General features: G+C 37.1%; 1 protein-coding gene across 2 annotated transcripts in view; it reads right to left on the bottom strand.

Moving 5' to 3' along the window:
* Positions 1-4,169: 4,169 nt before the first annotated feature.
* The window catches only part of lingo2b (leucine rich repeat and Ig domain containing 2b), a 33,048-nt gene continuing 11,001 nt past the window's right edge, over positions 4,170-26,216 (bottom strand). Inside the window, exons 1-2 of one of the 2 annotated variants that reach the window (XM_079369675.1) lie at positions 7,686-8,001; positions 4,170-6,092 (exon numbers count right to left, since the gene is read on the bottom strand). In XM_079369675.1, the coding sequence (XP_079225801.1) occupies positions 4,184-6,049 (1,866 nt within the window). In that variant the 5' untranslated portion in view covers positions 6,050-6,092; positions 7,686-8,001 and the 3' untranslated portion in view covers positions 4,170-4,183. Of the gene's footprint in view, positions 6,093-7,685; positions 8,002-26,216 lie in introns of those variants that run through there. The other variant, XM_079369674.1, reaches the window with a different exon arrangement.

Raw genomic sequence — 26,216 nt, 5'->3', positions numbered from 1 at the left:
ACTACTACTCCTCAGGCAGGAACCCCTTATCATTCCACCCCCACACTTTAAGATTAAAGGTGTCCAAGCATTTGCTGTTTTGATGTCATAGCTGTTGAAAAACTACTGGTGACTTGCTAAAATGATATCCTTTTTCTTTTTTCAAAATAAATCTTTGATAAAACATTTTCTTGTTATTCTAATCAGAATCAGTTTTTATTGCCAAGTAAATTTACATATACAAGGTATTTGTCTTAGTGTATTTGTACTATCCACTGTCTTTATTGATTTGTTTCTTGTAAGTCAACCATTGTATAAAGTACTACCTCTTTTTCTCTGTCTTCCTTTTTATTTCTAAACTGTTGTGTATGTTATTGTTTTTCACTTTGTAATGTTGGTTTTGATAAGTGGTGCAGAGATAAGCTTTATTATTACATACTTAGCTGCAGAGCATTAGCTTCTATGGCCAACAGGCTGTAACACAACACTTTACAGGTCTTTCCTAAAGCCCCTCTGAGGTTGCTTTGTGACATAAACCTTATGTATCTCCAGGCCAGCTCAGTTACTGACTGACCTTTCATTATTGTCTGTACATTATAAGTGTTTCTCAGGGGACTTGGAAGAGCGACTGCACCAAACTCCAATATTTTTTATTGATTCATGTTCTGAGGAATGAATCAAAACAGCACAAATGTCTGGAGCCACCAGACAGTGTAATGTACTGGACATAATGATCAAACATAACTAAGGCAGGGGCATTTTGGAAACAATCTATAAGTAATGCTTTATTAACATATGTTATTTTTCATGATGAGAAGCTATTTGCAGTACATGACTTTTAAAAAGACATGTCGTTCATTTCATTTCTTCAGCTTCTTCTTATGAAGAAAGGTGATCTCGTGAGAAAGGATGAACTTTCAACCCCACTTGCAAAATGAAAGTCAGGGACAAATTCTTTTCATTTCAGTCACTGGCCCCACAGGTCAAAGATCTCACGCCAAGATGGCTCGTTAGCATGGGAAACCAGACTCTGTGGAGAGAAGCAGCTCCTCTTTTAGAACCAAGCTAAAGTCCCACTGATGCAACATCCAGGCACAGAGAGTCTCTTTCACGTTGATTCATGCTCTTTGATAACACTGCAAGGCAGTGACAGGTTCTTTATGAAGGTCTCTTTATGATGTGTGAAATTATTAATTTAGGGGTACACAGCCCTGAGAGTGAACATCTCTACTTGAATGCCACTAAACACCCCTAACTCATTTTAATTCACTCAAAACATCAACACACTGTGTTAACGGAAAGGGCTTCGGAAAGATTGGTTGAGGTTTTAATCACTGGTTAACACAAAGATAATAACAACAGTGTTTCTTCACCAGATCACTGACTGAGCAGGGGAATCCTTTACATTCAAATATAAATGACATACTGTTCACAGCTTTGGAGAGCATGACTCATTTAATAACTGATTCAGAAATCCCCCATCTATCGAGAGATATAATGTGAGGGAACAAGACAGTAATAGAATCATTACATTTCCTCTCCATTGTTTAGAGCACTCTATCAGTAAAAGGGAAACTGCAACAAAAATAATGAAAGTCTATTGGAGGGGCTTTGATGTTGTCTTCATAACGCCAAAGCAGCAGCCTGAATATTCCCTGTGAGCTTTCACACTCAAAAAGAAAGACATTGTTTTTACCATTAACATGATGGCATCAAATGCTGCCAGAAAAAGAAACTGTCTGATAGAGCCGAATGCCAAATTAGCATTTTCTTTTATCAGATTGTCAGGTGATGCAGTGAAGAAGGCAGCGTTTAAGAACTCTTTATAGGCTAATCATTTGGTCTCAATGAGAATGTGCTCATATTAGCACAGGTAAGACATGCAGGTTTGCACTTTTAATGGGTGTCAGGTCATTTTAAGTGGTATGTTTTTTTTTCTTTTTCTCGCAATGTTGGCTATAAACATGCTGTTGCTCAAAGTGCCCCATTTCTGATTTCCTTCATTTGGCCCAGTTTGGATGTTTTCTGATTAGTGTGTACAGCAAAAAGATGCATGGAGTCGCAGTTTTCCAATTCCCAGCAGGATTGCAGGAAAGTGTGCAGCACAATCAGATCCCATGGTGTGCAGCAGCTTGAAAATGGAAACATATTCCAGATTTTTTTGTCAGCACTGCCATGACTGTGTTACTTTGAGATGATAATGATCTTACATATATAATGTGAGGGAACTTGGGGAAAACTAAGATGACAGACATTCTATATTAGAATTATTGTTCCACAACTGCATCAAATCTCGTTATGATGGTGACTCGAGCCATAGGAGAGGCTGCGTATGCTATCATGTTCAAGATAGCAGCCTTTTACAAGCTGACGTTTAGCATTTACAATGTAAACCATTTTCTTAATTTATTGTAGCTCAAAATCATGTTGACAATGGTTAATTGGAACTTAAAAGAGCAGAAACGTGTGGGAAAATAATTTTTTTTGTAGGTAAAAGCTCAGACAGATAGACAGATAGACAGATAGATAGATAGAGACAGATAGATAGATAGATAGATAGATAGATAGATAGATAGATAGATAGATAGATAGATAGATAGATAGATAGATAGATAGATAGATAGATAGATAGATAGATAGATAGATAGATAGATAGATAAAAAAAATTATGATAACAAATAGGAAAAGAAATTCATAGGAAAAGAAAATATGTTCAATCCGTGTCATCTTCACCAATTTAAACTACTTACATCAATTTAGGGGTATGATTAAGATTTATTTCCTTTTGAAAATATACCCATAAATTTGTCATAAGAAAACAATTTACAACCTTTAACATTTTATCACAACATGATCACACAAGTTACAACCCACATCCCTGCAATACAAAGAATTGCCCTTAAATGTTTTACTTTTTTTCTAAACACTTAAAACATTTTCAACAAAAAACCAAACAATACAAGATTCCACTACAACTTTCAAATTGCCATCTATTAAATACCCAGTGCCCCAGGGAAGAATACGGACACACTAGCTTTGAAGTGGTGCGATCAAAGAAAAATGAGAGGGGGAGAAATTCAACCCATAAATCTGCGAAGCTCAACTTTGTCTTGTCCCAAAAAGGGTATCGGCCAGTAAATCTTTGCTGTGGTTTCTGGCCACAGACTTTTTTTTTATCATATCAAGGGATTTGTCTTGCAGGAAAATCTGCCCATGATTTATTGTGCTATAAAATGGGTTCAACATGCCATTTCTAGAGCTAACAGCTTTTTCAGAGTAATAACACAACTGACAACTTCTTTTTTTTTTTTCTTCAGGAAAAGCATCTAGTGTTGCAGGAAAGTGAGCTCTTTGGTAAAGACAAAGCTCTTAATTCACATTGTACCCACAGGGGTATTTGACTTGTTCATTAAGATAAACAAAAAAAAATCCCCATCTAATGCTGGAGTTATTCAAAGGGGGATGATGACCTATTTTAAAATGTATGCAGCATTTCTCTTGAATATCATAATTGTGATTTTGCATACAAACATAGATAATCCTCTGTTTTCACAACAGTGACAATACTGTTGTTAGAATGATGGAACAGAGGCCTGAAAAAAGCCTTGATCCCTTTCATTCATTTTAATTGTTCCATCCAACAAGAAAGGCAATGCGTGCACATGCACAAAGAAACGCACAAATGCAACATGCGCACACTGATGCACTCACACATACACACACTTCTGCACACATGAACACAACACACACCTTTCATACTGCAGCTAATATGGGTATTACACAATTTAGTCCTGACATGTTGCAGCGATGATAGCTCTACTGCCACACAAAGATATCCCTATCACTCCCAGCGGCTCCTTCTTTCACCTTGATGTTATGGTGAGTCGACAACATCATTACTCATCACATCACTGAAACACATGCCTAGTGTAGCACTATATCACTCCCATATTGATATGTTGGTTATAGTATTATATTCAAAGTACTGTATGAGAACATTATTTCATATAAACACGTCCACTGTTTCATATATCACTTTTTATATTCACATGCCCACTTTATCACTAGATCACTGTCATTTTGACACCCACTATATTGGTACATTACTTTCGTTTGTCACAAATCCACTCTCATAAGGAAAAAAAAAAGTATTTTGTTTTTCATGTGATATGTGGACAATTTTTTGTTTTAGTTTTCATCTTTTTCAGATCATTTTCATGTTCACACGTCTTGGGCCACTTGATTCAGACACCTCCGCTGATGCCCCATTGGACTTGCGAGGGACATACTCAATATCAAAGTTGCTCTTATGGCGTCCTTTCCCTCGACTCCAGACAAACAGAAGCAGGAAACAAAAGATAACCACACCCAGGAAAGACAGGCAGCCCATAGCTGTAGATATAATGATAGTCTTAATGTCTATAGGTACTGTCATGTTGTACAGTACTGTCCCATTCCCCCATGTGCTGTTAGAGTCTGTCAGATAGTTTGAGCTCCTGTTGCTATGAAATCTGTCCCGAATGCCCAGGCTCTTCACAGCTAAAGAGGCAGACAGGCTTGCGTTGCCAGCAGGGTTACTGGCAATACACAAATACACACCGCTGTCATGCAGCTCCGCTGTCTTGATCTCAAGGGTACCATCTGATTGAACTTCCACCCTACCAATGCTCTTGGTTGTGATGTAACGTCTGTGAGGTGTAATCCAGACCACTGAGGGCCGAGGTGCTCCTTCTGCCATGCAGCTCAGGTGGGCAGGTTGACCCTCATCAGTCATCAGCAGCTGGGTTGTGTTGGGTCCAATCCGTGGTTTGGTGCAGGTCATGTATCGGGAGACCAAAGGCTCCTTGAGGTCACGTAGAGATTTTCCCAAGAGGTGCTGGGGGGCACTGCACTCAGGCTGGACATCCAAAATCTGCAGAGAGGGAGGCTTGTGGCTGTTGAGCAGCCAAAGCAATCTACAGTCGCACACTAATGGGTTTCCACCCAGACAAAGTCTCTGGAGGCTGTCTGGTGAGGCAAAAACTCCTCTCTCCAGAGAGTCCAGGTGGTTATCGGACACATCCAGTAGAAGCAAAGATTTGAGGCCAAAAAATGCTAAAGGCTCAATAGAAATCAGATGAGCCCCTTGAAGCCGAAGCTCTACTAGGTGTGAGAGTTGACCCAGCTCTCCCTGATGGATGTGCTGGATGCGGCAGTGGGACAAATTGAGATGTGTGAGGTAGTGCAGGTTGTGCAGTGCTGCTCCAGGGAAGGCAGATAGGTTAGTGTTGGTTATAAACAATGTTGTGAGGTTGAGACCATGCAGAGAGAGGGGAGGCAGTGTGTCCAACCAGGGCCAGTAATCAATCTCTAGTAGGCGGAGTCGTGATAACCTCTTAAAAGAAAAAGGCTTGAAAAAACCAATGCTCAGGTAGCGCAAGTGTAGTTCAACCAGACTATGGAGATGTCCTAGAGCATCAGTAGGAACTACTGTGAGATTTGAACGTTCCAGGGTAAGACTTTGAAGTCCAAGTAATCCTGTAAAGGCCCGCTGAGAAATAAAAACTAACTCATTGTCACCAACCTCCAGGGACGTCAACCTGCGCAGGTCTTGGAAGGCATGATCCAAGAGAACCACCAACCGGTTGTGGCTAAGGTCAAGGCGGGACAGATTGGTCAGGCCTGACAGCACACCAGCAGGAACCAGCTGTAGCAAGTTACTGCGAAAGTTGAGTGAGCGGAGAGCAAGCTGAGAACGAAATGAGCCAGGCTCCACAACACTTATGAGGTTGTCGCTGAGATCCAGGTCTTCTAGCTGAAGGAATGAAGAGAAGTTGTCTGGTGTAATGATGCGTAGCTTGTTCTTACTAAGGTCCAGGACACGTGTCTCAATAGGGATTCCTTCAGGGATGGTGGGCAGGCGCTTGCGATGGCAACTAACTGACTTGCTTTGCGCAGAGCACTCACATCGTGCAGGGCAGCTCTGAGCCAAGCTGACCAAGAGAAGCAGCAAGGCCCCACCCAAGAAGAGATGGCAGTGGTGCAGGGCTGGGTGTCGCATGTCTCTTTTACCCACGTTGCCCCCTGTCATGGCACAGCTTCTTGTACATACAGAGCACCATCACGAACAAGCCCTGGAAGACACAATACATGAAATGTGTCAATAAATTCGATAACCAACGAATGCCAAACTTTTTTTTTTACCTGGCTTGCCTCTGGCCTTTTTTAATTTTCACCCTATACAATTTGTTTTCGGTTAACGTTTCTGTTTCTCTTTAAATGAACCTTGTATGGCAAGGGGATGTAAAATTTAATTAAAACTCACTGCAGGACAAGACAGCAAGAGAAATCTCAGCAGCATAAAAATGTAAACATTCATCACTTTGGAAGCACAAAAGGTTGCATGCTTTCTCCGGGTGTTTTCATAGGAAGGAGGATAGTTTAGCTTGATGGCAGAAAATGACCCTCTTAAAAATGCAGCGAGACTAAAAGCCCATGTGGATTTATTGTTGCTGCGTGATTTGACACTTTATGTTAGTGACAATTTTGTTTCTTTGTCTGAATCTGAGGGGGTCTGGTAATGACTGACCTATATGGTAAGTGTCACAACTAACATGCAAACTATTTTGTGCAAAATACAAAAAACTGAAATGGAAATCAAATGTGAATCCTTAGTAAATCTTCAGCACTATTTGCCAGGCAAACATAACCCCAGTAGGAGGAATGGAAACAAATGAACGGCTACTTAACAAGTTATCATCATACATCAACAAATCATACATCATAGATAGATAGATAGATAGATAGATAGATAGATAGATAGATAGATAGATAGATAGATAGATAGATAGATAGATAGATAGATAGATAGATAGATAGATAGATAGATAGATAGATAGATAGATAGATAGATAGATAGATAGATAGATAGATAGATACTTTATTGATCCCGAGGGAAATTCAATTCATCTCACAATCTCATTTTTTATTGCTTCATTTTGAACAGGTTGCACAGAATTTCTTCCTTTTAAAATGTGTTATGTTTGGTCATATGACATTTTATTTAAAAAAAAATAAAAAAAATTACAGATGCATAAATTAACATATACTGTAATACCCACAGAATTCATGTGCTTCATTGCAACAACACATTAGGCCTACATCTTTTTCATATTCCCTATACTTTGCATTTTGCAGCACTACTAGCATGGCATTTACAATCCAATAAGTTTCAATGAAGGATAAATTAAAATATTGTTGCTCTTTTTAAATTTTGAATTGTTGGGCATACTTTTTACATTTTTCATGCTGTACCATATTGATTCAAGATAAGGAAACAGAGTTCATTTACTAAACATAATGTTATCTGGAAGCTTTACTTCTTCACAGATTGGAGGGACAATCCTTAGCAGAGGAACACCTTCCAACAGCCACAGGTTGTTGAATTGACAGATGGCTAAGTAGACAGAGAAGCTGACCATAATTGCCCCATTACCAGTCGTATCAGCATTCTGCTCATGGCTATCTTTGGCAATTAGGTGTGCAAAACATAAGACACATCTGTGAGCAGTGAGACTTTGAATGCATCATAAAGGCAAAGAAAAATGATAGAAATATGAAAGGCATCTTTAAAAAAGCTATTGACTGCTAGCACAGCTCTTGTCAATCACAGCAAAGCAAAATCCTGCCAAGGTAAGCAGATGATGAGCACACAGGCAGACACATACCTTACTTTGATAGTGAAGTGAGTGACATTCAGAAAATAGCTGAGATGAGGCAGAGAAAGCCGGTGAGAGCACACACACTGCACTCTTCTTCTTTCCCAAAGCACTCACCCCTCCGCCCGGCTCAGTAGCTGCACTGCTTGCATCTCCATATCTCTGCTCATTCTCTCTTCTTTTTTATCTCTCTTTTATCTTTCCATCTTCTTGTTCACACATCTTCAATCTAACTCCCTTTTCTCTACCTGGTCCTGGCTGGCCTGGCAAAACCCCAGTCCGTTCATCAGTCCCTGCAGGCTGGGTTTTTATCGATCGCAGCGCAGAAACATCAGATGCCAGGAATGTAGCCTTTAACAAAGAGCAGGCCGTTGCCACAGCAACTACAAACCCTGACTCCCATCCGCTCTATGTAGTCTGCCAATCAAATTAATGAAAAAGGGAACAACATAAAGTAAGGAGGGTCAGATTTTTTCATATCGCTTTATTCCTTGTATTGAGAGACAACTCAAATTGAATAAATTCTTGGAAATTCTGTTTCATTGGAACATCAATCCTAGATTTAGGTGTTTCCGATCTGTCATTCTGGCTGCCTTGCTATTTGTCGACCTGTCTTGTTGCCCATCCATCTGGTGCTCTGGTAACTATATGTCTGTCTATCTACCTTATTATCTATCCACATGTTCACTCCTGTCTTTGTGTATTTATCAGTCTGTCTTAACCTCTCAGCCTCTGTTTCTGGCTCCCACTCTGTTTAATAATTACAGTCCAGTTGTCTGTTGCTGTGATGGGGGGCAGGTCTGGTTATCTGTTCGTGAGTTGTGTGTCAGGCAGCACGCAGTCTGTTCACTGGCCTGCTGAGAGCTGTTGCACACACGAAAACACCATAGCCATGGTATTAAATTCTTATGGGGGAAAGTACATGATAGAATGAGCATATTTATGCCAGAGATTTTTAACTTTCATTATTATACCTTTACAAAAGTGCAGCTTCTCTGGAAGGCCATACAAATACTTTATATATATTGAATTTCCAGGAGGAAATTGGTTGCATCTGTGTTCATACAAATTCAGCAAATTTACAATAAATTGAAAAACTTATAAACCATGACCTTAAATTAAAATATTAAGTCATAACCTTCGAAAAATCATGTAGCTCTAGAGTCAGCTAAAGTCCATGCTGTCTGTTTGATGTCCCAACCTCTGTTTGTCATTAGGAGACCCTGTCCTGAAGCTGCTTTTTTTTTTAAAGATTTAGATATTTGCCTTAAAACATGTCTCTTATACTGCAGCATCAACATGTAATGCCACGCTGTATGGAAGAAAATTCAGTAATATATGAGCCTTCCAAAATTTATGACAGCATGTGTTTTCAGTAGGTATAAAGTCGGAGAAACAATGATCCAAAACAGAAGCAGCTTTAAAGTAAAAATAACATAAAGCAAATCCCTTAACAATGGCAAGAATTTCAGTCTCACATCAACATCATTGACATTAACTTAAGTGCTCAGAAATAGTCTTCTCAATCAGTACTGCAAGTTTAGCCTCATGTTTCACATCAACCAAAGACTTGGAAACTTGCAACTGGAAGTTGCTTAGTCATAAACCCAATAAAATGTATTACCCAGTTTGCATTAGTGGGGCTGCCTATTGTTCTAAAAGCATATTATTCTGAAATCCCAATAGTCTTAAAAGTTGCCCTCAAGGACCAGGAGCAAGTTTAACCAGTAGCAGGGAAATTACCAAAAAGTCATAACGAAAAGCTTCATGTCTTTTAAAAAGGATTGTGTTCACCATAGTTTTCTGAATAATAGTTTTTTACTTTTAGAATAAAGGTTGTTGGACAATCAGTCTTTTAGTTTATTGGGATTTGCTTGAGTCTATTGGGATTTTTTGAATAAGAAACTGTTTGAACAATGCATTTCATTGACCCATAAAAGTATCGTTCAGCTACTTATTTGGTATTACATTCTCAATTTCACTTTTTTTTAAGCAACAGACATTTTTAAAAGAAAACAAAGTCCACTTCTTGCTAAGATCCAAATTTGCAGACAGAAAAAACTACCAATAATGGAAAAACCTTTGGTGGTTAAAAAATTAGAGAATTTAGCTACTAAAGAGGCATTTTCTCATAGGGAAGCTAAAAGAAGTGTGGTTTCCTCAAGGAACCTTCATAGCTGTTCAAATAATTGTTTGACTTGTACAAGGCATATTTGAGTGTAGCTTTCACACTTGGTCTGACCCAGGCTGATCTTGTTGGCACAGAGTACACTGGAGGCCAGTTACTGTATCCCTTTTAACACAGTCATATTTTTAGAAATCGCTTGGAGCCAACTGTGTCATAAGCAGGATTGAAAACCTAAAAGATCCCACAGAATTCTGAGTTAATGTTAATGGTGAATGGGGTCATTTAGAAGGGCAGCCTGCAGGGTTGACCGTTTTGGGATTTGGTTCTGAATTGGATTAGAGTCAGTAAAACTGTAGAAAATCTGACAGCCGAAAAAGGAGCTGTAGGGTGATGCATGAGTCATTTTGAGTGTGAGAGGGAAAGAGAGATGAAGGAAAAATAGAGAACAGAGTTTATGATAAAGAAGCAATAAATGGAGGAATGACGAAAGCCACATTTACGTGATCACATAAAATCCTTGTTTGCATGAGTTGACTGGGATTTCTAATGTGATTTTAACCGAGTTAAGCTCGAGAAACTGATTACAACTCTTCCTGGAGATCTCTGTAATACATGAGCAATGCTCACTGCATATGTTGATTTTAATCTGTGGGCCAATCTGTCAAGATGAGCACCATTAAATCCCTGTTCATTATCACACTACTTTCAAAACCCACAGTCTTTTACTGAAGCAGAGGAAATGCATTTTTGACTAAGAAGGGCTTAATTGAACCATACCAATGAATTTTTAAAACGACATAAATTGCAGGATTGAAAGCAGGGAAATTATAAATGAATAAATAATGAATTATATTGACAGAATATGTGCCTGACACTTGTCCTGTTACCTTAAGGTGCTAATTAAGGAAATGCTTAATTGTCTTTTTGTGCTGAGTAACATCTGCAGTTCAACTATAGGTTAAAATAACTGTATAAGCACAGTATCCTCAATATGTGTGGTCTAAGCTACTTTACATACATGGTTTTTGTGGTTACCGTGCATAGTGCTCTCGACTATAAATCCTTGCAAATACGAGGTTTTGAATTAATCTACATGGCTGCAATTATTCTGCACCCAGCACTTTGGAAGAGGCCATTATTATTTTCCTCAACATCAATTGTATTCAGTTCGCTTCCACTTCAACCTTTGCAAATAAAAAAAACAAAAGAAAACTTGGGCACATTTTACACTTGTTTGCTCATTTTAAGAATAGTTTTGTGTTTCTTTTAAGTTTTCATTTTTCATTTGGATCAATGGAGCCATAAAAGAGTGTACAATATTCATTCATTCTATTGTTTTCCCATGAAATATTAAACATAGGCCCTCTGTCTCACTGTTCTGCTTTGCTCATCTCCAGTTATAATAGTGGCATGAATAATGGAATTATTTCACATGAGAGGGTTCACATGTAAACGATTATTGCCGCAATGTGAGCATATAGCATAACATACTCTGAATGATAATTGGCCTGAAAGGACAGATCATTAAACCCATCATCCATTTTGCATCCTTGTGCCGATGCACAAACAAACATGCGTGTGTAGGACCTAATTAAGGTGCTTTAGAAGAAATTGGATGTGAAGGGACCTTACTGCAAGGCTGAGAATGAGCAAAGCATGGGGGGCACATAATTGTATTCATTAAGTGTTTCTCATAAAACAAAAAGAAAATCCCTGTTGATTGCTCTTTAAATGTCTAGTCCATACCATTAAATACTAGATATTAAGAACAAGAGTCAGAATAGCTTCAGGGTATAGAAACATTTGTGATATAGATTGTGAAATGCACAAGAAAGCCTCCCTCAAACATTGTACTTTTTGAATAACAGTAGCTCGGTTTAAAGATAATTCTCTATGTATTTAATATAAAAACACAAGAAAAATATGCATAATATGCTTTCCCGAGAAATGTAGCTTTCTGCTCAACCACTGACCACCACGCAGCAGGCAAAATGTCAGCAGGGTTTTCAGGATGCTATTGGGATTTGGAAGTTGAATCATGTTCTTTGTGGTTAATTAGTGCTTGTGCATTCAAACCCTGCCAATTAAACAGGTCCTTTCTGCACCACTGGCCATGTTTCCTCTGAAGCGATGCCTTGTTGAGCCATCGGCAGCGTATCCTGTCTTCCACCATGTGGCTTGCTGTACGTTTGCTCTGCTGCAGGATCATGGGGACTGTTGCTTTACCCTGCAGTCTGGATTTAGAAAAACCCAGTTAATACTTAGTCAGTGTTTGCTCATACTGATAGACAGCAGGAGGCCCACATAGTGCTTCTAAACTAGCCTCCAGATCCAAGACACAAAACACAAACTCTTTGTTACTGAGTATCTGGGCTGTGGACATGAATAATGTGAACAAAGCCTTCCTCCACCTGCTCTATTTTTTTCACAACAGCATGTAGCATTTTTTTTTCTATTTTAAAAGCCAAGTTAGAGAACATTATTCATAACAGATCAGCTATCAGAAAGGGAATATTGCCAATCTAATTGATTGGACATCATGTTATTTCTATCACGCTCGAATCAGCAAAGTTTAAAATTAAAATTCTTACAGGATGCAAGCAACACGAAGATAACTTAGGATTTCCAATTGATAAGCTATTTCAAGCAGTTCTCAACAAAAACATTGAGTTTTCATGGAATGGTTTCACATCAGAAGGCTGTAAATGGATGCTTGCATTTTCCAGTCTTCTGACTACTCAAAGCACTTTCACACCACGTCACCTACTCATTCACACACTGATGGTAGAGGTTGCTCTGTAAAGTGTCCATCAGAAGTAAAATCCTATTTGTACACACCAATTTATACACCACCAGTAGCAACTAAGGTTGAAGTGTTTTGCCCAAGGACACTTTGGACTTGTTGTTGAAGGAGCTGAATCTCCAACCTTCCAGTGGAGAGACAACTGGCTATATCAACTGAGCCACAGCTACCCCTGTTGTTAAAAATCGTATGCACTGCCAGGCATAGTACAGTAAGTGTACTAAACATTTCTTCAAACTCCAGACAGGGAAGAGTGCAATACTATGGAATAGCTTGCAAATCCACATTCTATTTTCTCGTAGACACTTGCGGGAGATATTTATAGTGACATTTTTTTATAAATGATAAATTATGTTTTATAATCTTTATTTTTTTTACAGTGTTTCTATTGGTAGAACTTAAATGTAGATCCAAATCCATGCTTTCCCATAGATAGATAGATATTTTTCAATTAACACATTTTCAGCATATACTACATGAATACATACGAACATATAACCTACAATCCTTCTTGTAATCCATCATTCCCATTAGAACTGCCCTCATGCAACTGAAAGCCTCCTGGACCAAAACGTATAAACTGCTGAACACTATCGGCTTATGCTTGCTCACTGTCAGAAGCTAAAGGACTAAAAGAGTCTATTAAGGTCTTTCCTAATTGTTTTATAAACACCTTATCTATTAGCTGCTTGCCACATAGTTAATCAGGTTTTTACTTTCACAAAACAGGACTAAATCTGAGGTTAATGGTACTGACAATTGTGTACAAAAACACATTGTAAATGTAGCCTTTATGCTACTTTACATTCTACCTCAGCACCATTGCCATTGAAGGACAGTGGCACAGTAATGATATTGTGTGAAATGATTACTAAAAAAGATGCCATTGCTTTCAATGGCAGCTTAGGTTTCCTGCAAAATGAATAATCTGATTTTCAACAATGTGTCGACAATGTGTTGCCAGTGCATATAAGTAAGGCAGGTACAGACCCTGTATCTTCTTGTTGCTTATAAATCAGAGTGTTACTTGAAGGACACACACCATATAAGGTTTCTGTCTAATTTTAGTCTCTGGAGGTGGGACTCATCCATTTTGCATGGTATATGTATACCCACACTGACTTGTAGCCCCCTTCCCCATTCACCCAAATAAGATTTGTTCCAGCACATGACACCAGTTTTTACTGCACCCATTACAATTATGTTATCTTTGCAAACAAATTCCATGTAATTTGTTTTAAAAATACACATTAGCTTAGTTCCAAAACCTCAGCATTTGGTAGAGTATTGCTATATTCAATTCTCTCTTTGGCTTAGAAATGAGGTTTGGTTTTATTTTCTGTTAAGCTCTTATGAATTCTTAACAACCATATTAAAACGCCTAAATAGTCCACATACGTGGTTTCACTGAACTATACATGAATTATTCCTGGGCTTAAATGATACCTCTGTTGCCTTTGTGCCTTTTATTAACAGATGATGCCAAACCACAACTGCCAAGTGTCATGGGTACTTAAACAGGTCAAGTGTTAACTTACATCCATTCCTTTTACTAAAAATAAAGAGGAAAAAAAGCCCACTGACTCTTGTTGTCAACATTTATATGTTTACCACAAAACTCAGGGGAGGCATTTGTACTGTTCTAGTAGGGGCCTGTTGCAATTATATGCTGCCTGTATCGATCGCATGTATTGACTAAAGTGTGTCCTTGATTTTAAGATTCAACAGATGCTTCTCTGGATTTCTGAGGAAATGAGAACAATGGAAAGTACCTCATTTTAAAACAGCAGGGAGCCTCATTTATTAGTTTCTTAAGATGGAGAAAGTGTAAATGACTAACTCCTTTGTGTGTCTGTGTTGCAATCATAAGAAATAAAGCTTTAATATCAGTCAGTGGGAACAGCTGGATCAAATTAATTAGAGAGATCATAGGTAAAACAATACTCTAACCTTTATATTAACTTACATAGTACTTATAGTATGTTTAATTGCACTGGATTGTTTACATAATATAATAATGTGAATTTAATACAGGGAGAACCTATTTTGTTTGCTTATCACAAAGTTATGTTTTAATTAAAAGACAAGTTCTTACAAGTGTCTGTTAACAATTAAGCTTGTTAGGTTAGCTTAACATGGAGAAAGAAAGAATGGCTACCTCATTACAATGCTATACACTTAACAGGTTGTCTTACTGTTGCCACTGTACATTTTGGGTTACAAATATGCTGCACTTTTTTTGTGCAAAAAAATAAGTGTGGTGTCTTGAAAGGAGAAGTTAAATTCAGATTGGTCAATACATCTCATTTCAAGACACCTGATAAGTAGCCTATATGCTTTCCCCAAGCAAGCACAATCTTGGCAGATTTTGTTTTACTTATTACAAGCAGTTCAGACCTTAATATTTGCTTTTTTTATCTAAAAAAATAGCCAAAAGTGTCGTAAAATAAGTGTTATGAAATGGTTTTGAAAATAAATTTGAGAAATACACTTGCTAGACTCCTGCCATTTGCAGGAAATAGATGGCTCTTGTCTATAAATTACAAAATGGCTGCCTAGTTTTTGGGTTAGGAAAACTGTAGTAACTCTACACAAAAAACATAATATATGATAGACCTAGAAAACCAGTTGCAAAGCTGTAATTTGCTTGGAACGTTCTGTATTTTCTAATAATAAATAACTTTCATTTTCAATTCATAGTCAATTTGTAAAAAAAAAAAAAAAAACACTTTTCTTCATGTTTAGGCTTGAAGGATGAATTAAATTAATTTCTACTTGCACCTTTGCACACTCAGCAGCCAAAGATATTTTTTGCCAGTCCCTGGGCATATTCATTCCCAGCTTCAGTCCTCTCATTCAGTCTATAAAGCTGATTTGTCTTTCTGAATGAGAGGCGCAGTGTTAACAACAGTAGTTGCATCAGTTTGATAACTAGACTTTCATTTTTAAAAGAAGTTTATTTCATTTGCAGTTTTAAAAAAAGGTGAGTGAAGACATTTACATATAGCACAATTCCTCTGGATCCCTGAGTAACTTATTTCAATGATAAAAAGGATTTATTCTACGATTAAAACCAGCAATATCCTGTAAGCAGCAGAGCATGTGAGACTTAAATATGCTCCTATTCACATCTATTTTCCTCCTAGGACTTCAACTCTTTTCATTCCCTAAAAAGTCTGCTCCATTTAAAAACTGTGTCAGTAATGGGTCCTGATAGCCTCTCTGTATGCTGCTCCCCATATTTCTAGGAGGCCGTATTTGACCATATGATGAAGGTTGATAATAAAAAGTTTCATAGAAATCTCAAAGCTCAAAGTATGCTCCTTTTTCAGAAAGATGTTTGAACTCAGGTTTAAAGTTTAAAAAATGGCACAGTCTTCCAAGTTTTTTTAGGTGAATGTTGGTTTCAAAGGTTCCATTATCACTACATTTGGAAATAACCAACATACATGTTGCAAGTGAAGAACACTGCCAAGAATTTGTGATATTTGGAATTCAAGCTTATTCAAACTTGGAATAGCGTTTGAATACTAAGTCAATATTTATGAAGGAAATACATACAACTAATAAACCAGGTGTACTAAAGTTCAAGACAATGCTGAAACCTTTTTTCCTGGCAGTCATGATTTCTTTTTGCCTTTAGAAGAAAACAGATTTTCACAGTTCAGTCAGTCATCACATGAATTTTTTTTTTTTGGGCTGGGAATCAGAAATAATTCATGGCAAAGTCCACAGAGCAGCTGTAAATATTGGCTGTGCTAATTTCAATGTAAGCATGAACTTTCTCCCAGACCCTCCTATCATTTCCCTGGAGAGCCGTTTAGTTAGTGTCATCTCTTTTTACATCAGACCCTCAGAGAGGGATTAGGGTAGTCGTCACTGGCACTGAATAACATGGGAGGATTAGCACTTCCGCCTGTCACCAAATCATTCTGACGGATTAGCAATTTCCATTGTCATTCCAAAGAAATCACTGCAGCTGCGAAGGAATTCAAGTTGCGGTGACAGCCAAGGTGACATTGGAGTGAAGAGAGATTCGTTTTCTTATTGGTCCATTCTAGCAGTGTGTGGCACTTTGCTCAACCAGGACAACCTTAGCATGATGGATGTTAAATGGAGTGGTAAATTGACAGCATGAGCTAAGCAGTCAAATACCTTTATGTTCGCTGAATGACTAAATCAGTGGCAGATAAAAGGTCACTTTTGATAGGGGCCCTTCAAAGTAGCTTTGCTCTGAAGTGCCCCCCTATGCTTTAATCACATCATTGCTCTACATGGGACATTTCACTTGCAAAAGCTGAGCTTTTCACTAACAAATTCACATCTTTTATAATGTCTGACTGCTTTACAAAATGATAACTTCTCAGATTATAGCTTCTCTGAAGACATTATGGGTTTATTATGTATCCTCCTTTCATATTGAAAAACTTCTTTAAGCTGCAGCTGTTGAAATAAATTCTTTTAAGCTCATAAGCAGGCAGTTAACTTTAGAAAACTAGCATGATTTTGAAAGTGCCATCCTCTCCACTCTTCATATTCACCTACCTGCTCCCCTCTGTGCTCTCTCAAAAGCAACGTCCTTCACTTACATGTATGGGCAGCGTTGGTCCTGAAGCAGATTTCAGCTCATGCTTTGAGTGTGGGCTCGTGGTCAAGTGATCAAAGTTTGATCAAAGTTTACAACTGCTACAGATGACAGTTTTTTTGTTTCTTTTTCAGAGTATATGAATTATTAATTGCTATCAGAATTAAAGACAATTTCAGCCAAAATATTAAAAAGTGTATCTGGAGAAATTTACCTACCTTGCCTTTAAGGGCTAAGTGGCTTGTGAAGAGCTGTCAGCTTGTTAAAGGGATATTTAGTTCTGAAATGCACCTTAAGATATGCAGTTATAGATATCTCAGGTTTTCATGTACATACTTGTCTTTTTTTTTTTGCTAACAAAATATTTTCCAGTGCAAAGTTTAAGCTGGTGGATAGATGATTTAACCTGCAGTTTAATGTTAAGCAACCAGTTTAATGTTAAGACAAGTTGGAGAGGCGTGTCAACAAGTGCTGTTCTTGTGATATGATACTTTCAATATTTTGATACATTTCAAATAACTCTAAAATATTATGACTTATGACTTGGTTAAATTTGTCCTGAGGATTGTTCCGTCCAACAATTTCTGAAAACTGTCAAAATCCCCATATCTAACAAATGATTGAATCAAGCATTGATTTCTCTTTTCATTCCACCTTCCAGTTTGGGCCATTTGAAGTCAGTATAACCTTAAGGCTTGAAGAAAGTCACATTTATAAGTTCATAGCCATAGCATTTGGATCTGTCTATGTGCTCCTGAGGTTAATTGGAGAGACTAAAATTGTTTGCAAGTGATTGTACCTGAATGTCTGTCCTTAGGTAGGTCCATTTGTCATTGACTGGGGACCAGTCAACCTCCCGCCCAAAGACAGATGGGAATAGTAATAATAATTATCATAATAATTAGGGGTGGGATTTAATGTGTTAATTACATTTAATTACTTACAAGAAAGTAACGTGTTCAATTTTTTTAATGCATTTAATCACAGTTTGCCTCATAATGGCGCAGAACTGTTTGTCATTGTCCACGCTAGCCCCACTCTAGCCCCCTGTAGCCCTGCCACAAATACAAACAAAAGGCGTTTGCAGCCCAAACTACAACAAATGACTGGCTTCAGGACCAACATTAGTAATTCAACGCCTGATAAACTTACAAATTTACTCGCTATATTAATTGCTCTGGACTGCAGACCACTATTAGCGGTAGAAGATAAGAGGTTAGAAAATGTGTGATCTAACTTTCAAGCTGCTTTGCAAAAAAACTATTTCAAACAAGATCCAACAGCTTTATGAAAAGGAAAAGCAAGTAAAATTGGATGCATTGCATTCATTTATCCACTAAAATCCATTTAGATTGAGAAGTGTCGCTTTTAAGGGCAAATATTGTGATGCACTTGAAATGTGATTAAATTCAATAAATTAATTAGAAAGCCCTGAGTTATTTAGATAACATTTTTTAATCACCCTAATAATAATTCTTCGAAAAGCGCATGGTAAAATAATTGGGACTGGTATAGGATTGAGGATTTTCTCATTAAACAGATATACCCCTGCTCTGGATTTTATCAGACAAAATACACTCTCTCACTTTTACAACATTGCATGCATTTGGTTACAATTTATGTAGCAAAGGCAGGAAGGTGAATTATCATCTATTACTGTCAGCTTGTCTAAAGAGATGTCCACAGGGGCACAGAACCGCCGTTGTCATGGTTACAGTGATGCGGTAAATGTTTGAGAGATGAGGATCACTGTTTGGATCAGATTAAAGCACCCATACTCTTTGGTTACTTTGGTTTGATGTTAGATCTAAATGGTTTTGAAAAAATGGTGTTACATCAACACACTAACAAGAAGAAGGAATTAACATCAGTCATTGTGACTGAACCCTGACTCTTATTCTCAAACAGAACAGAAACCCGTTTTCTGATTGCTCGGGTAAAGTTTGACCTGACATGATCCTATATTTTGCTATCATCATAAATATAACAGTGCAGGTGGAGTCACGTGAGAATGAGCAGTATCACCTCACCAACAGACAACCCACTATGTAAAGCAGGATTTAGAGCCAGATCTTTCTACTTTATGCCTTATGTGAATACAACTGAATGAGCTGTACATCAGGTATTCTTTGTATGGTCATAGCTGTAGTTGTTACTCCCTTTGGTAGGCCTTCTAGATACTCATTAAAGCAGATATTGAATATCTTATTGTTAGGTTATTAAATTGGTTATGATTTCTTTCTGCAGTTCCACAGAAACCAATGTGACAAACGTCAAATTTCTTGAGCTATTCAACTTCTTAGATCAAAGGATCCAATAATAAGTTTTGACAAAATGGGAGTAATGAAGTAATGGCTTCACACAACTGCTTCCCAATTAATTAATTAATTAATTAATTGCTTGAGCAATATTTTCCAATAAAAATGTGAAGCACTTCTGATCTCATCAGTCAGTCTCATCATCAGTCTGTTCTTTGTTTTACACTGGTACTGACACAAAAGCAGCAACTGCACTGTACTGCTCATGGATTTATAACTACAGTTGTGACAGAAGCCTGAGGATTACTGTGACTGAGACAGAAAGTCTCTCCTGTAATTTGTTAAAGGAAGAATTCTGCTCCACAGACTTAATGTTCTTAATGTGAATGTGTTTTGGTGTGTGTGTGTATGGTTAGTGACCGCTTTCACTGAATAATACCAGCCTTTCACACCTGCTACATAATTGGCTGTCTGCAAACATAGCTTGAAACTGGCAAATTAAATCCCTTTGGGAATAGAGTGGGTTTGGACTGGTTTTATGTTCACAGAATGTGCTGAAATCCCAGGCTAACTCATATTCACATATTGCATGAATATTCCAAAACATTATGCACAGTCTGATATCCACTTGAAAGCCTTGAGACTAAGTGAGAATGAACATTTCTGCCATGCACAATGACTATGGTATATAGTCTCGACAAGAATGAAATGGGGTTTTCAAAGAGTTTCCATAATTATTATATAATGTGTAGCCATCTAACTGCCTGGTATCCTAAAAAGCAAATCTCTTAGTGTAACCTCGCTCACAGACCTTTCAGTCAAGAAAATCATAATTAAGGCGACTACTTTTTGGCAAAGTTGGGCCATGATTTTTTATTTATCCTTCTTCAAACTTTAACTCTAAGCATGAGCCAAGCTTTACCGAAATCATGCTTTTTACAAATTGTACCATTTACGATAGCCAAGCATGTGCCAGAAAATCAATATAGAGAAGTTGAGGACAAAGAGGCGAAGTTTTTGTCTTGCAGGAAAGAGAACTACTGGTGGCTCACATCCATTAGAACCTCATCTATTTTCTATCAATGAAACACAGAGGGGCAGGGTAAATAGTGACAGCTGCTTCAGCAACCAGAGACACTACTAAGCATTGGGTTTTGCCCATTTCAAGTACAACCCCTATTCCAAAAAAATCTGAGGTTGTGTAAAATGTGAATAAAAGCAGAATGTATTTGCAACTAACATTGAAACCCATATTTGATTCAATATAGCACTGGGACAATGTATTAAATGTTGAAACAGAAATGTCATTGTTTTAGTAAAATTATGTTTCATCACTTTTTCTGTTAACAACAATTTGCTCTCTTTTGCTATAAGGCTTCCCAGTCTCCTTTGTCATATGTTGTGTTTTAAAATTCACCAATCGTATTTTTCAAAATAAGAAATTATATAAGATTTTTAGGGTTGAAAAGTGTGAAAATAACACATAACGCAAAGTTATTGATTTTGGAGAGATGAGTGTCTTTGCAAATCAAGATCAAAAACAGCAAAGCTCATGGATTGAGGCTAACCATGTGGAAATGCTAAGTGCACTTAGCACATGTCCTGGCAACCTGAGTGCACCCAGTATACTCTCTTTTTAACGATCCATTAAGAGTGATAAATGATCAGAAACATTACAACCACTTAGTAGCTTCTAGAAATTGCATGCTTACTGTTCAGAAAGCAATCAGCAACAAATTACCTGATTATTTCCATTAATCTTTTTTGTAGTTAAACTTTTTTTTGTGTTTCCATTAAAAGGGTGATCAGCTACAAATTACTCCAGAGACTGCAATGCAATGCAGCCGCATGCTATTATAAAGTATAAGATAATTTACAAGCCGGATGACTCATGCCCAGGTTATTCTGTGCAATAAACATAAACACTTTTAATAATATCTATATATTATATAGATATATCTCTATATCTTTTAAAATGTATCGTGTATAAAGCATGAGGCACTGAGCCATCTGAGGAAATGGAGGTACGAAAAAGTCAATTACAACACACCAAAGAAAACAGTGATACATACAGTGAGACACTGAAGATTAATGTGTCTGTGAACTTTGGGGAAAGTTCAGTCATGGAACATAATTGTTATTGAAAGTAAATAAACAATTCTTTTAATGTATCCTAGTGTGAGTCACACACACTACTGTAAAGGCCAGATTTACTAAGATCCCAATTAATCTGCAACCTGAGAAAAAAAGAAATGCAGGCGAAAAGAGAGAGAGGCTGCGAATGGTCAGTAATATTAGTTTAATCATGGTATTTGTCTTTGTTAAAAATTATTGAAGTAAAATCAAAAATGCATGCCATTTATTTTTCGGTCATTGAAACACGTTAACGTGTGTGAGGGGAACAAAAGCAATCTTTACGCCTACTTATATTGTGCCTATGTCTCCTCCTAACTGCAGCCTGTTATGCGTAACACTGGGCTCCTGGTTTAGCAGGTTTCATAGGTGTTAAATTCAGACACCTAAATCACCTGTCTTGGTAAATGGCATTGCGTGTACTAACTTAACTTCTTTGCATTTTCTCCTCCCAGTATTTTGCACACTGAGGCAGAAACGCCCCATATTGCATATTCATGAAGGCAAACGTACTAAATGAACAATACGTGTTGTTTTGCACATATGAAAGACGCAATCCTCACTGCATGCTGTTAGTACATCCGATAACACACTTTTTGCTGGTGGAATCAAGTTTGCACACGTTTTAATACACGCAAACTTTTAGTAAATCAGGCCCAATGTGTGCAATTACAGGAGAGAAAGAGCTGTTTTCCAGAACATCCAAATAATCCTTCAGATTTATGTGAAATGGACATGAGATTGTAAAGCCCTTTCCTAATGTCAAAGCATTTTTACACCTAACCACTCACACACTGATGGCAGAGACGGCTATCTTAAGTGTCCATTAGTATTAACTAATCCATTCATACACATTCATGCACCATTGACGTAACAAAGCAACTTGGGGTTAAGTGTTATGCCCAAGGACACATTGGACATGTAACTGAAGGGGCTTGAGATAGAACCCCCTGACCATCCAGCTGAGAGATGGCCAAGGTTTGCCAAAACCTTTTCATTTAGATTATTTTCTCAGGACAAAGCAGGTGGTAAAATCTAATTAAGAAGAAGGATGGAATATAGCAGAGACTGTAGAGGTGGATCAGTATGCTGTGTAATTTGACTATCTTGAATTTCCCTCGGGATCAATAAAGTATCTGTCTGTCTGTCTGTCTGTCTGTCTGTCTGTCTGTCTGTCTGTCTGTCTGTCTGTCTGTCTGTCTGTCTGTTCTGCCGAGAACTTGATGGATTAATGATGGTTTTTAACAATAATAATAAGTAAGGTCTTTTACCTGTTCCTCTGTAACAAAATAATACATTTTGTCATTTTACCTGGCCTTTTGTAGTATTAAATAATAATGAGTTAGGTTTGTTACCTGTTGTTCTTCAAGTGTCTCGAGATGACGTATCATTAATTGGCAATATGAAATAAAGACTCATTGATGAATGATCATCAGCATAATAACATAATGGGTCATATGGTTTCAAACATCCCAGCAAAGTCACTCATTAAGATGAGAAATAGAAATAGCCCAAGAATAGATCCTTGAGGTCCTCCACAACATTATTCATTTAAAAATACAACCTTTAGTCTTAATTGTTTATGTAGTCACAAAGCCATGTGTACAAATTGCAATTAGCCTTTGTTAAAACAAGGATTAGACCATCTTCAATTGCATTATTATCCTAAGTTAAAATTAACAAAATTTTAACTTGTTTTAACTTTTAACTTAAATTATTGTTTGTAAGTTGGAAGGGACTCATGAATGTTGAATGATTTTGTCCAGATCTACAATACAATAGGTGTTTACAGGAAAGATGAACTTATATGCACGTTTACACGCTCTACAGGGTCTAGCATTTCCAAAATGTTGGACTTAGGCAAAATAATATTGTGTCTTTATAAGGCCAGGATCCCATTCAATACATGATGCTGACCTTTGCAACTTGAAGGTAACTAGAGACAACCCAAAAGAGAGTGAAAGGACATGAGTCAGATGTCCAGTAATTAATGATGCTGCTTCTTTTAAATGCTTGGCCTGGATTTCATCACGAACTGCTGCAGAGCTAAAAAAGTTATTAACGATATCAGTCATACTACTGAATGACAGATTTTGTGCAACTAGCTGTTGTTTTAAATGTGTCTGAATAGGATTTCTTTGTGGAAAAACCAGTTAGATTTGAACAATGATAGTAGAATTTAGAAGCATCAGTGTTCCAGCAGTTTTAGAAACCTTTTTAATATTTATTGTTCTTCAACGAGGATCATACATATATTTATAGGAACTATGGTTTAGCACCAATTTGACAGTAATTAACAATGCTCCACACATGAAGAGTACAAAATAATCTGTATTAAGTGAAACATTTGTGAATAATATAAATTTGAAATATGGTATGTTGCTTAATGTTTGTTAATTATGGACTTAAAACATTTTATTAAAAAAATGCTCAGAGCATTTTTTCTGTCTTTAAACAGTTGATGTAATTGATAAGTAGTTCATGAAGCCAAATGAAACTAATAGATATGTTGTAAGATCATACAGATCATACAGACCATACTGTCCATTGGTTTGATAAAATGAGCTGTGGGAGAACCATTTTCTCTTTTGAACAGATTTAGTCTTTGAGTAAAGCACAGTTTCCCATTATCATTAATAACATCCAAAGCAGGACCAAGAGCATCAATGAAACTCATATCAAAGTATGGTGGGTGGCATATAATTTATCTTGGCAGCATCATTCAGCAGATGGTTCTTTGTGTGCATTAATAAATTCTTTATTCAACTCTAATACCCCATTATTGTTTGAGAGGACGTTTTGATACAAACTTCAAGCCCTTTTTAAAACTAAACACTACTATGTAAAACAGTAACCTTTTGGAATAAGACTCCTTCCACTGCATATAAACTGGTATCACTATTTCTCTCTTAATCACAGGCAAAAAGTATATACAGCAGTTTATAAAGAAGGATAATGAAGATTTGTAGCAGAGAGAGAGAGAGAGAGTAAGCATGAGAGAGAGTCCATATTGTTGAGCAAGAGAAAGAGAGCCAGAAGGTGTGAAGTTTGTCAGTTGTGTCAATGTGACAAAAACACTTTCTTTCTTTTTGTGATGTCTTAGATTGTTTGTGTTTTTTCAGAGAAATGCATGTACCACACTGCAGATTTGAATATGTTAAGAATGAAAGACTGATACATCTATATATTGTATGCCATTTCTAAGAGGAAAACTCTTGGATAATAAAAAAGAGAGAACTATTCACAGGTCACATCTATTGCACATCAAGAAACTATTTATTACTTTACCCATGTAAAGTTCTGGATAATATTCCCTTTAAAAAAACAAAAAACATACCAGTACCACAGCAGGACATTTGCTATTAATGCTGTTTATTGTGCATGCAGGCTGCACTTTGTTGTTATGAGCTTGAAATGAAATGAACAGAACAAAAGAGTTATTCTATACATAGAACTCATTCAGCAAAAAAATAAGCCAGTGACTCAGTTGGAGATTGGGAAACCCAAGATGCATTTCAGGAGTAAACAGAGTGAGAGTCCTTGAGATTTTGAATTTTTAAACTATTTATGGATTGCATTTATTTGATTAATTAAGTAATATGTTTAACGATAAATTGTAAATATTCTGAATGAAATGTGAAATCTGTTAAAAAAAAAAAATTAAAAGAGCACCTCTTTTTCCATGTTTAAACTGAAATAAAACATACATTTTAAACTTAGGTTGATCATATACTCTAAAACTATACCAGACTGTATTTAGTGTCCCAAAACCACTTAGTCATGAAAAGTTAGAATAAAATTTAAAACACAGCCTTAATTTACAAAAGAATAAAGGGTACAAATAAGGAGCAAGAGATCATTTTACTAAACAGCGATTTTCAACTTTGACAGTATCTGTATCTCTAGCAGGGGGGGGATTTTAATGAACAGATATTGAAATGAGGAACTGTCAACACATGCCTTCATGACTTTAACACCATTGTGACAAGAGAACCCTTTTCCTCTTTAAGCTAGTGTAAAAAGCAGATAAAACATTTTTGCATAATGTACTATTTTATGTGTTATTGTGTTTTTCATTTGAGAACAAGAGGAAAAATAGGTAACTGAAAAAAATTAACAATTAATACAACATTACAAAGTGACATTTGCCTGTTTGACAAGTAACACCTTGCTCAGAGCAAAATATACTGGTGTTTTCTGTCAGAGTTTGAGCTTTGTGAGAGCCTGATGCAGTGAGAAAAACAAGGGACAGCCTTCGACTGCATTGAATCTGTTTCCAATGCTGCTATGCTAATTAATCCCCAAAGCAGCTGAGAAACACAGTGGAAGGACCGCTTGCACATTTAGCAAGATTAGAGGAATGCAACACATTCAAGATGTTCTTTCCTCAAATTGTCACTGTCCCATGAGAAGCTCTCTGTTAGTTATGTGTGACATTTATGTTCCATCCATCCATTATCTATACCTCTTTCTACGTGCAGTGGGTGGGGGATCCAAGCTGTCATCGAGCAAGAGGCAGGATTCCCCCTGGACTGGTCTCCAGTCAATCACAGGGCAAACATATATAGAGACAGACAATCAGGCAAACTCATATTCACATCTACAGGCAATAAAGACTCGCCAATTAACCTAA

Source organism: Symphodus melops (genome assembly GCF_947650265.1).
Source record: "Symphodus melops genome assembly, chromosome: 19".
NCBI lineage: Eukaryota > Metazoa > Chordata > Actinopteri > Labriformes > Labridae > Symphodus > Symphodus melops.
This window is presented reverse-complemented; position numbering and strand designations above follow the sequence as displayed.